The sequence below is a fragment of the Oncorhynchus gorbuscha genome, unplaced genomic scaffold, assembly GCF_021184085.1.
Source record: "Oncorhynchus gorbuscha isolate QuinsamMale2020 ecotype Even-year unplaced genomic scaffold, OgorEven_v1.0 Un_scaffold_1858, whole genome shotgun sequence".
NCBI classification, from domain to species: domain Eukaryota; kingdom Metazoa; phylum Chordata; class Actinopteri; order Salmoniformes; family Salmonidae; genus Oncorhynchus; species Oncorhynchus gorbuscha.
Window position 1 is genome coordinate 7,695 of NW_025746521.1, and position 12,306 is coordinate 20,000.

General features: G+C 46.1%; 1 protein-coding gene across 1 annotated transcript in view; it reads left to right on the forward strand.

Annotated features, from left to right (window-relative positions):
* The first annotated feature begins 3,915 nt into the window (after positions 1–3,915).
* LOC124024445 (collagen alpha-1(XIX) chain-like) overlaps positions 3,916–12,306 on the forward strand; it is a 26,462-nt gene continuing 18,071 nt past the window's right edge. The window contains exons 1-3 of the mRNA XM_046338338.1: positions 3,916–4,022; positions 4,893–4,937; positions 9,216–9,242. Coding sequence (XP_046194294.1) covers positions 3,999–4,022; positions 4,893–4,937; positions 9,216–9,242 — 96 coding nt within the window. The 5' untranslated portion in view covers positions 3,916–3,998. The remainder of the gene's footprint in view (positions 4,023–4,892; positions 4,938–9,215; positions 9,243–12,306) is intronic.

Below are 12,306 nucleotides of genomic sequence, written 5' to 3' on the forward strand. Positions count from 1 at the left end.
AGTGATCACCAGGCAGCCCCAGATATTGATATCTCCCATGTAGTGATCACCAGGCAGTCTCAGATATTGATATCTCCATGTAGTGATCACCAGGCAGCCCCATATATTGATCACTCCATGTAATGATCACCAGGCAGCCCCAGATATTGATCTCTCCAAGTAATGATCACCAGGCAGCCCCAGATATTGATCTCTCCCATGTAGTGATCACCAGGCAGCCCCAGATATTGATATCTCCCATGTAGTGATCACCAGGCAGCCCCAGATATTGATATCTCCCATGTAGTGATCACCAGGCAGCCCCAGATATTGATATCTCCCATGTAGTGATCACCAGGCAGCCCCATATATTGATATCTCCCATGTAGTGATCACCAGGCAGCCTCAGATATTGATATCTCCATGTAGTGATCACCAGGCAGCCCCATATTTTGATCACTCCATGTAATGATCACCAGGCAGCCCCAGATATTGATCTCTCCATGTAGTGACCACCAGGCAGCCCCAGATATTGATCACTGCATGTAGTGACCACCAGACAGCCACAGACATTGATCACTGATCACTCCATGTAGTGACCACCAGGCAGCCCCAGATATTGATATCTCCATGTAGTGATCACCAGGCAGCCCCAGATATTGATATCTCCCATGTAGTGATCACCAGGCAGCCCCAGATATTGATATCTCCCATGTAGTGATCACCAGGCAGCCCCAGATATTGATATCTCCCATGTAGTGATCACCAGGCAGCCCCAGATATTGATATCTCCCATGTAGTGATCACCAGGCAGCCTCAGATATTGATATCTCCATGTAGTGATCACCAGGCAGCCCCATATATTGATCACTCCATGTAATGATCACCAGGCAGCCCCAGATATTGATCTCTCCAAGTAATGATCACCAGGCAGCCCCAGATATTGATCACTCCATGTAGTGATCACCAGGCAACCCCAGATATTGATCACTGCATGTAGTGATCACCAGGCAGCCCCATATATTGATCACTGCATGTAGTGACCACCAGGCAGCCCCAGATATTGATCACTGCATGTAGTGACCACCAGGCAACCCCAGATATTGATCACTCCATGTAGTGACCACCAGACAGTCCCAGATATTGATCACTGCATGTAGTGATCACCAGGCAGCCCCAGATATTGATCACTGCATGTAGTGACCACCAGGCAGCCCCAGATATTGATCACTGCATGTAGTGACCACCAGACAGCCCCAGATATTGATCACTCCATGTAGTGACCACCAGGCAGCCCCAGATATTGATCACTCCATGTAGTGATCACCAGGCAGCCCCAGATATTGATCACTCCATGTAGTGACCACCAGACAGCCCCAGATATTGATCACTCCATGTAGTGACCACCAGGCAGCCCCAGATATTGATCACTCCATGTAGTGACCACCAGGCAGCCCCAGATATTGATCACTCCATGTAGTGACCACCAGGCAGTCCCAGATATTGATCACTCCATGTAGTGATCACCAGGCAGCCCCAGATATTGATCACTGCATGTAGTGACCACCAGGCAGCCCCAGATATTGATCACTGCATGTAGTGACCACCAGACAGCCCCAGATATTGATCACTCCATGTAGTGACCACCAGGCAGCCCCAGATATTGATCTCTCCATGTAGTGATCACCAGGCAGCCCCAGATATTGATCACTCCATGTAGTGACCACCAGACAGCCCCAGATATTGATCACTCCATGTAGTGACCACCAGGCAGCCCCAGATATTGATCACTCCATGTAGTGACCACCAGGCAGCCCCAGATATTGATCACTGCATGTAGTGACCACCAGACAGCCACAGACATTGATCACTGATCACTCCATGTAGTGACCACCAGGCAGCCCCAGATATTGATATCTCCATGTAGTGATCACCAGGCAGCCCCAGATATTGATATCTCCCATGTAGTGATCACCAGGCAGCCCCAGATATTGATATCTCCCATGTAGTGATCACCAGGCAGCCCCAGATATTGATATCTCCCATGTAGTGATCACCAGGCAGCCCCAGATATTGATATCTCCCATGTAGTGATCACCAGGCAGCCTCAGATATTGATATCTCCATGTAGTGATCACCAGGCAGCCCCATATATTGATCACTCCATGTAATGATCACCAGGCAGCCCCAGATATTGATCTCTCCATGTAATGATCACCAGATATTGCAGCCCCAGATATTGATCACTCCATGTAGTGATCACCAGGCAACCCCAGATATTGATCACTGCATGTAGTGATCACCAGGCAGCCCCAGATATTGATCACTGCATGTAGTGACCACCAGGCAGCCCCAGATATTGATCACTCCATGTAGTGACCACCAGGCAGCCCCAGATATTGATCACTGCATGTAGTGATCACCAGGCCAGACATTGATCACTGATATCATGTAGTGATCACCAGGCAGCCCCAGATATTGATATCTCCATAGTGATCACCAGGCAGCCCCAGATATTGATATCTCCCATGTAGTGATCACCAGGCAGCCCCAGATATTGATATCTCCCATGTAGTGATCACCAGGCAGCCCCAGATATTGATATCTCCCATGTAGTGATCACCAGGCAGCCCCAGATATTGATCACTCCATGTAGTGATCACCAGGCAGTCAGATATTGATATCTCCATGTAGTGATCACCAGGCAGCCCCAGATATTGATCACTCCATGTAGTGATCACCAGGCAGCCCCAGATATTGATCACTCCATGTAATGATCACCAGGCAGCCCCAGATATTGATCACTGCATGTAGTGACCACCAGGCAGCCCCAGATATTGATCACTCCATGTAGTGTCACCAGGCACAGATATTGATCACTCCATGTAGTGACCACCAGGCAGCCCCAGATATTGATCACTCCATGTAGTGATCACCAGGCAGCCCCAGATATTGATCACTCCATGTAGTGACCACCAGACAGCCCCAGATATTGATCACTCCATGTAGTGACCACCAGGCAGACCCCAGCCCCAGATATTGATCACTCCATGTAGTGACCACCAGGCAGCCCCAGATATTGATCACTCCATGTAGTGACCACCAGGCAGCCCCAGATATTGATCACTCCATGTAGTGATCACCAGGCAGCCCCAGATATTGATCACTGCATGTAGTGACCACCAGGCAGCCCCAGATATTGATCACCATGTAGTGACCACCAGGCAGCCCCAGATATTGATCACTCCATGTAGTGACCACCAGACAGCCCCAGATATTGATCACTCCATGTAGTGACACCAGGCAGCCCCAGATATTGATCACTCCATGTAGTGACCACCAGCCCCAGATATTGATCACTCCATGTAGTCAGATATTGATCACTCCATGTAGTGACCACCAGGCAGCCCCAGATATTGATCACTCCATGTAGTGACCACCAGGCAGCCCCAGATATTGATCACTCCATGTAGTGACCACCAGGCAGTCCCAGATATTGATCACTCCATGTAGTGACCACCAGGCAGCCCCAGATATTGATCACTCCATGTAGTGACCACCAGGCAGTGATCACCCCAGATATTCATCTCAACCATGTTGCACCAGGCAGAACAAAGTAATACTCCATGTAGTGCCTGGCAGGCCCAGGACTGACTGTAGTGACCACCAGAGTCCCAGAAAACACTCAGGCAGATCCTCCACAGCCCCATCTCAACCATGTTGCATTTAAGGGCTTATGAACACTGTCTGCCTGGTCCAGGCCTACAGGACTGACTGTTAGACTAGAGTCACAGAAAACACTCAGGCAGACACACACACACACACACACACACACACACACACACACACACACACACACACACACACACACACACACACACACACACACACACACACACACACACACACACAAGACCTTTTGGAGTGTGTAAGGCTAGAAGTGTGTTAACGGAGGAGAAAGCTGGCTCTGACTGAGATGTGTGTGTTTGCAGGGTGTCCCCTATGTGGAGGGCAATGGGATGAGCAGTCTGTACAAACTGCAGGTAAGAACTTCACTGTACTCATCCTCATCAGGTGTTGCCGACGATGCAACTAGCATCACAGTGCTAGTCAACAGTTGACATGTTACTTATAGTCTTGTTTGTTGAGCCTCGGTAGGGTGACCTCAAAGTAAAGGTTACCACATTCCCCTATATACCGTAGGCTACTGTAGATACCATATCATCAGATACCATGTCATCAGATATCCTGTAATCAGATACCATGTCATCAGATATCCTGTCATCAGATACCATGTCATCAGATACCCTGTCATCAGATACCATGTCATCAGATATCCTGTCATCAGATACCATGTCATCAGATACCCTGTAATCAGATACCATGTCATCAGATATCCTGTCATCAGATACCATGTTACCAGATACCATATCATCAGATACCATGTAATCAGATACCATGTCATCAGATACCCTGTAATCAGATACCATGTCATCAGATACCATGTCATCAGATACCCTGTAATCAGATACCATGTCATCAGATATCCTGTAATCAGATACCATGTCATCAGATACCCTGTAATCAGATACCATGTCATCAGATACCATGTCATCAGATACCCTGTAATCAGATACCCTGTCATCAGATATCCTGTAATCAGATACCATGTCATCAGACACCCTGTCATCAGATACCATGTTACCAGATACCATATCATCAGATACCATGTAATCAGATACCATGTAATCAGATATCCTGTAATCAGATACCATGTCATCAGATATCCTGTAATCAGATACCATGTCATCAGATACCCTGTAATCAGATACCCTGTCATCAGATACCCTGTCATCAGATACCATGTCATCATTGTGTTGAATGTTATGATGATAATACTAGTTTCTCCACAGAGTGGAGGAGCCATCTCAGGACCCCCTGGAGCACCAGGTGCACAAGTAAGTATCTCATCATCTACTGTCTCATCATCCATCCTCCTTCCGTCACATCATCCTGCTGTATCATCCTCCTTCTGTCTCATCATCCATCCTCCTTCTGTATCATCATCCTATTGTCTCATCATCCTACTGTCTCATCCTCCTTCTGTCTCATCATCCATCCTCCTTCTGTATCATCATCCTACTGTCTCATCATCCTACTGTCTCATCCTCCTTCTGTCTCATCATCCTACTGTATTATCCTCCTTCTGTATCATCATCCAGCTGTCTCATCCTCCTACTGTCTCATCATCCACCTGTCCCCTTCTCCTACTGTATCATCCTCCTTCTGTCTCATCATCCATCCTCCTTCTGTCTCATCATCCTGCTGTCTCATCATCCTACTGTCTCATCATCCATCCTCCTACTGTCTCATCATCCTGCTGTCTCATCATCCTACTGACTCATCATCCTTCTGTCTCATCATCCTACTGTCGCATCATCCATCCTCCTTCTGTCTCGTCATCCATCCTCCTTCTGTCTCATCATCCTGCTGTCTCATCATCCTGCTGTCTCATCATCCTACTGTCTCATCATCCATCCTCCTACTGTCTCATCATCCTGCTGTCTCATCATCCTACTGTCTCATCATCCTTCTGTCTCATCATCCTACTGTCTCATCATCCTACTGTCTCATCATCCTACTGTCTCATCATCCATCCTCCTACTGTCTCATCATCCTACTGTCTCATCATCCTGCTGTCTCATCATCCATCCTACTACTGTATCATCATTCCACTGTATCATCATCCTACTTTCTCATCATACTACTGTCTCATCATCCTGCTGTCTCATCATCCATCCTCCTGTCTCATCATCCTTCTGTCTCATCATCCTACTGTCTCATCATCCTACTGTCTCATCATCCTGCTGTCTCATGATCCATCCTCCTACTGTATCATCATCCTGCTGTCTCATCATCCATCCTCCTATTGTCTCATCATCCTGCTGTCTCATCATCCTACTGTATCATCCTCCTTCTGTCTCATCATCCTGCTGTCTCATCATCCTGCTATCTCATCATCCTACTGCCTCATCATCCTGCTGTCTCATCATCCTACTGTCTCATCATCCATCCTCCTTCTGTCTCATCATCCTGCTGTCTCATCATCCTGCTGTCTCATCATCCTACTGTATCATCCTCCTTCTGTCTCATCATCCTGCTGTCTCATCATCCTGCTATCTCATCATCCTACTGCCTCATCATCCTGCTGTCTCATCATCCTACTGTCTCATCATCCATCCTCCTTCTGTCTCATCATCCTGCTGTCTCATCATCCTACTGTCTCATCATCCTACTGTCTCATCACCCTACTGTCTCATCATCCATCCTCCTTCTGTCTCATCATCCTTCTGTCTCATCATCCTATTCTCTCATCATCCCGCTGTCTCATCATCCTACTCTCTCATCATCCTGCTGTCTCATCATCCATCTTCCTATCTCATCATCCTGCTGTCTCATCACCCTACTGTCTCATCATCCTACTGTCTCATCACCCATCCTCCTTCTGTCTCATCATCCTTCTGTCTTATCATCCTACTGTCTCATCATCCTGCTGTCTCATCATCCATCCTCCTACTGTCTCATCATCCTACTGTCTCATCATCCTAATGTCTCATCATCCTACTGTCTCATCATCCATCCTCCTACTGTCTCATCATCCTTCTCTCTTATCATCCTACTGTCTCATCATCCTGCTGTCTCATCATCCTGCTGTCTCATCATCCATCCTCCTTCTGTCTTATCATCCTACTGTCTCATCATCCTACTGTCTCATCGTCCTGCTGTCTCATCATCCTTCTGTCTCATCATTCTGCTGTCTCATCATCCTACTGTCTCATCATCCATCCTCCTACTGTCTCATCATCTTACTGTCTCATCATCCTGCTGTCTCATCATCCATCCTCCTACTGTGTCATCCTCCTTCTGTCTCATCATCCTACTGTCTCATCATCCATCCTCCTTCTGTCTCATCATCTTACTGTCTCATCATCCTACTGTCTCATCATCCATCCTCCTTCTGTCTCATCATCTTACTGTCTCATCATCCTACTGTCTCATCATCCATCCTCCTACTGTGTCATCCTCCTTCTGTCTCATCATCCTACTGTCTCATCATCCTAATTTCTCATCACCCATCATGCTACTGTCTCATCATGCTACTGTCTCATCATCCATCATCCTTCTGTTTCATCATCCTACTGTCTCATCATCCATCATCCTACTGTCTCATCATCCTACTGTCTCATCATCCATCATCCTACTGTCTCATCATCCTACTGTCTCATCATCCATCATCCTACTGTCTCATCATCCATCATCCTACTGTCTCATCATCCATCATCCTACTGTCTCATCATCCTACTGTCTCATCATCCATCATCCTTCTGTCTCATCATCCTACTGTCTCATCATCCATCATCCTACTGTCTCATCATCCTTCTGTCTCAGCACTCTACTGTCTCATCATCCATCAACTTACTGTCTCATCATCCATCATCCTACTGTCTCATCATCCTACTGTCTCATCATCCTACTGTCTCATCATCCATCATGCTTCTGTCTCATCATCCATCATCCTACTGTCTCATCATACTTCTGTCTCATCATCCATCATCCTACTGTCTCATCATCCTACTGTCTCATCATCCTACTGTCTCATCATCCATCATGCTTCTGTCTCATCATCCATCATCCTACTGTCTCATCATCCTACTGTCTCATCGTCCGTCATCCTACTGTCTCATCATCCGACTGTCTCATCATACATCATCCTTCTGTCTCATCAGAGAGAGAGAGAGAGAGAGAGACTGACTGAGAGAGAGAGACTGAGAGAGAGAGAGAGAGAGAGAGAGAGAGAGAGAGAGAGAGAGAGAGAGAGAGAGAGAGAGAGAGAGAGAGAGAGAGAGAGAGAGAGAGAGAGAAAAACCACACTGTCTGAGCAGTGGCCTGACTCTGTTCTCTCTGCATTGTGCCTCTGTGGCGAGGTGTGGTGACCTGATTTACTTATCAAAGCCACTGAGCTCTGCCCTTATCAGTCTGTCTGTAATCTACCTACAACCCTAGGAGACTTTCCTCTTCCATCATAACGCACAGACACTCGCTCATAGGACCTGCAGGGGTCCACAAAGAGAACTCCCTGTCTATATCTAACATGTACAGTACTGCTGGGTATATCATGAAGTGGTTTTGCACTCCCAGAGATCATTTACTGAATGTTAAATATATTACCTGTCAGGTATTTTAACTGTTTGTAATGGACACTTGTTAAATGTATTTTTGTTAAATGTAATGTATTTAATGTCAATTGTAATAGTTTATAATGCAATTTTAGGTCTGAGTTGGACCTAGGAAGATTAGCTGTCGCCATGGCATCAGCTAACAGGGATCTTAATGAAACATTCAATTAATTCTAGAAGAATTAAGAAATAATTAAAATGAAGTTAAAATGGAGAACAATAGGCTACATTAAATTATACAATATGTCTAATTTAGTTTAGTTCCAATTGATTTTGCTGTTTGTTTTATGTTGCACTCTGTTAACTTTTATTGACAATAAGTCTGACTTTATGACTATAACTGTACAGCTGCCAGTGTATATAAACAGTACAGTCATTTCCTGTATTAAACTTGACACTTTCCAAAAGTTAAAGTAATTGATGCTAAAAGCCTTAACAACAAAAAAGCCATATCTCTTAAAGGGTTTAGAAGGGCCTCCCAAGTGAAGCAGTGATCTAAGGCACTGGATCACAATGAGGCGTCACTACAGACCCGGGTTCGATCCCAGGCTGTGTCACAACCAGCCGTGAAAGGGAGTCCCATAGGATGGCGCACAATTGGCCCAGCGTCGTCCTGGTTAGGGGGGAGGCTTTACTTGGCTCATCGCACTCTAGCGACTCCTTGTGGTTGGCTGGGTGCCTGCAGGCTGAGGATGGGTCGCCAGCTGTACCGTGTTTCCTCCGACACATTGGTGCAGCTGGCTTCCGGGTTTAGCGGGCGGGTGTTAAGAAGTGCGGTTTGGCGGGTCATGTTTCGGAGGACGCATGACTCGACCTTTGCCTCCTGAGTACGTTGGGGAGTTGCAGTGATGAGACAAAGATCGAAATTGGGGAGAAAAAGGGAGTAAAAATAAAATCTCTTAAAAGATTGAATACATTTCTAAAGGGTCTTCTGTAAAAGGTCTTCTATATATGACTTTGTAATTGGAGTGATTGCCTTCCACTGTCTCTTCTGTATAGGGCCCCAAAGGAGACGAGGGAAGAGTGGTGAGTTGAAATCTTTTCATTCTAGGGAATATATTTTATTGAAAGTGTTTCTCACCTGTTTTCATATGCAGTCCAACAGAACTAACAGTCCAACAGAACTAACAAAGGAAATCATTTCAACTACTTTATCTGGGCTTGATTGAGTTTGATTGGCACAATGGAACCAATAGAAGAGTCGCAGAACTGCAAAACCCTCCGTCCTGCACTACCATGACAGGCTAAAGCAAATGCTGACTAAAGCAAATGCATTTGAAAGATTTCAAACAGTATTTGAACCCAGGTCGGTTCTCCAATACAGTCTCTATGGTTCACTTCAACATAAGTCCCTCCACTCTGGAGATGGGAACACAAAATAATGACTGCCACAATCAGTGACTGTTCTATATTGTCTGGCCTGTGGGAGACAATGAACCTCTTTGCTCTATGCAATGTCTACTGTAACTCCCACGCACACACACACATTAAGAGAGAGAGACACACACACACATTAAGAGAGAGAGAGAGAGACACACTCTCTCTCTCCCTCTCTCCTCGCTCTCTCTCTCCTCGTCTCTCTCTCTGTCTCTCTCTCTCTCTCTCTCTCTCCCTCTCTCTCTCTCTCTCTCTCTCTCTCTCTCTCTCTCTCTCTCTCTCTCTCACACATATATATACACACACACGCTCTGTCTCTCTCTCTCACACACACCCACACACACTCTGTCTATCTCTCTCTTTCACACATACACACACACACACACTCTGTGTCTCTCTTTCTCTCTCACTCACACACACAAAGACACACACACACTCTCTCTCTCTCTCTCTCTCTCTCTCTCTCTCTCTCTCTCTCTCTCTCTCTCTCTCTCTCTCTCTCTCTCTCTCTCTCTCTCTCTCTCTCTCTCTCTCTCTCTCTCTCACACACACACATACACATAAACACACACACATAGACTGTTTTGGACACACGGACACAGACACACACACACATACACCAAGGAATGGAAACAATACAACTCCTCTCTTCTGGTATCAACTTGAATTCTCCATCTCTTTCTCTGTCCTCGTGGGGCCAATTGCATTTTTTATTGTTTTGCTGCGGTGCGATTTCTCACTGGGGATGTTAATTTGACATTTGAATAAATTGTGTGAGCTGCGGTTCCTGGTGCTGCGGCTCGGTGGTGGAATTGCCCTTAATCCGTCTCATGCACACACACACACACACACACACACACACACACACACACACACACACACACACACACACACACACACACACACACACACACACACACACACACACACACAAAAACACATAGACAGACACACACACACGTACACACACACACACACACACACACAGACAGACACAGACACACACACAGACACACACAGAATCACTCACACACAGACATACACACACACACACAGACACGTACACACACGCACACACAGACACACACACACGCACACACACACACACACACACACACACACACACACACACACACACACACACACACACACACACACACACACACACACACACACACACACACACACACACACACACACTAACACACACACACACACAGACAATCACACACACACCCAGACACGTACACAGACACACACAGACACACACAGAAACACTCACACGCAGACACACACACAGACACACTCACACACACACCAAATTGCCCCAATCCGTCTCGCCACAGCTGATCCCCGGTGGCGATCCCGATCTGTCCCGTTCCACTCTAAGCCACACTATGTTATTCATGACAATCTACATGTGTGATAATTACCTGCCCCATCCATCTATGTCAGAGCAGAGGACAGAGCAGGCCTTGGCCCTACAGTAGTGTGTAATACCATTTCTCCATGGCACATACAGTAGAGCCAGACCAGACCAATAGAAGGGAGAAGGGATGTATTTATACTGTAGTAATTGAGCCAGACCAGACCAATAGAAGGGGAGGAGGGATGTGAATTTATACTGTAGTAAAGGAGGCAGACCAGACCAATAGAAGGGCGCAGGGATGTGTATTTCTACTGTAGTAAAGGAGCCAGACCAGACCAATAGAAGGGGAGAAGGGATGTATTTCTACTGTAGTAAAGGAGCCAGACCAGACCAATACAAGGGGAGGAGGGATGTGTATTTCTACTGTAGTAAAGGAGCCAGACCAGACCAATAGAAGGGGAGAAGGGATGTGAATTTATACTGTAGTAAATAAGACAGACCAGACCAATAGAAGGGAGAAGGGATGTGAATTTCTACTGTAGTAAAGGAGACAGACCAGACCAATAGGAGGGTGAAGGGATGTGAATTTATACTGTAGTAAATAAGACAGACCAGACCAATAGAAGGGGTGAAGGGATGTGAATTTCTACTGTAGTAAAGGAGACAGACCAGACCAATAGAAGGGGTGAAGGGATGAATTCTACTGTAGTAAAGGAGACAGACCAGACCAATAGAAGGGTGAAGGGATGTGAATTTATACTGTAGTAAATAAGACAGACCAGACCAATAGAAAGGGGAGAAGGGATGTGCATTTCTACTGTAGTAAAGGAGGCAGACCAGACCAATAGAAGGGGCGAAGGGATGTGTATTTTACTGTAGTAAAGGAGCCAGACCAGACCAATAGAAGGGGAGAAGGGATGTGCATTTCTACTGTAGTAAAGGAGGCAGACCAGACCAATAGAAGGGGCGAAGGGATGTGTATTTCTACTGTAGTAAAGGAGCCAGACCAGACCAATAGAAGAGGGAGAAGGGATGTGTATTTCTACTGTAGTAAAGGAGCCAGACCAGACCAATAGAGGGGAGAAGGGATGTGAATTTCTACTGTAGTAAAGGAGACAGACCAGACCAATAGAAGGGAGAAGGGATGAATTTCTACTGTAGTAAATGAGACAGACCAGACCAATAGACGGGGAGAAGGGATGTGAATTTCTACTGTAGTAAAGGAGACAGACCAGACCAATAGAAGGGAGAAGGGATGTGAATTTCTACCGTAGTAAAGGAGACAGACCAGACCAATAGAAGGGAGAAGGGATGTGAATTTCTACTGTAGTAAAGGAGACAGAC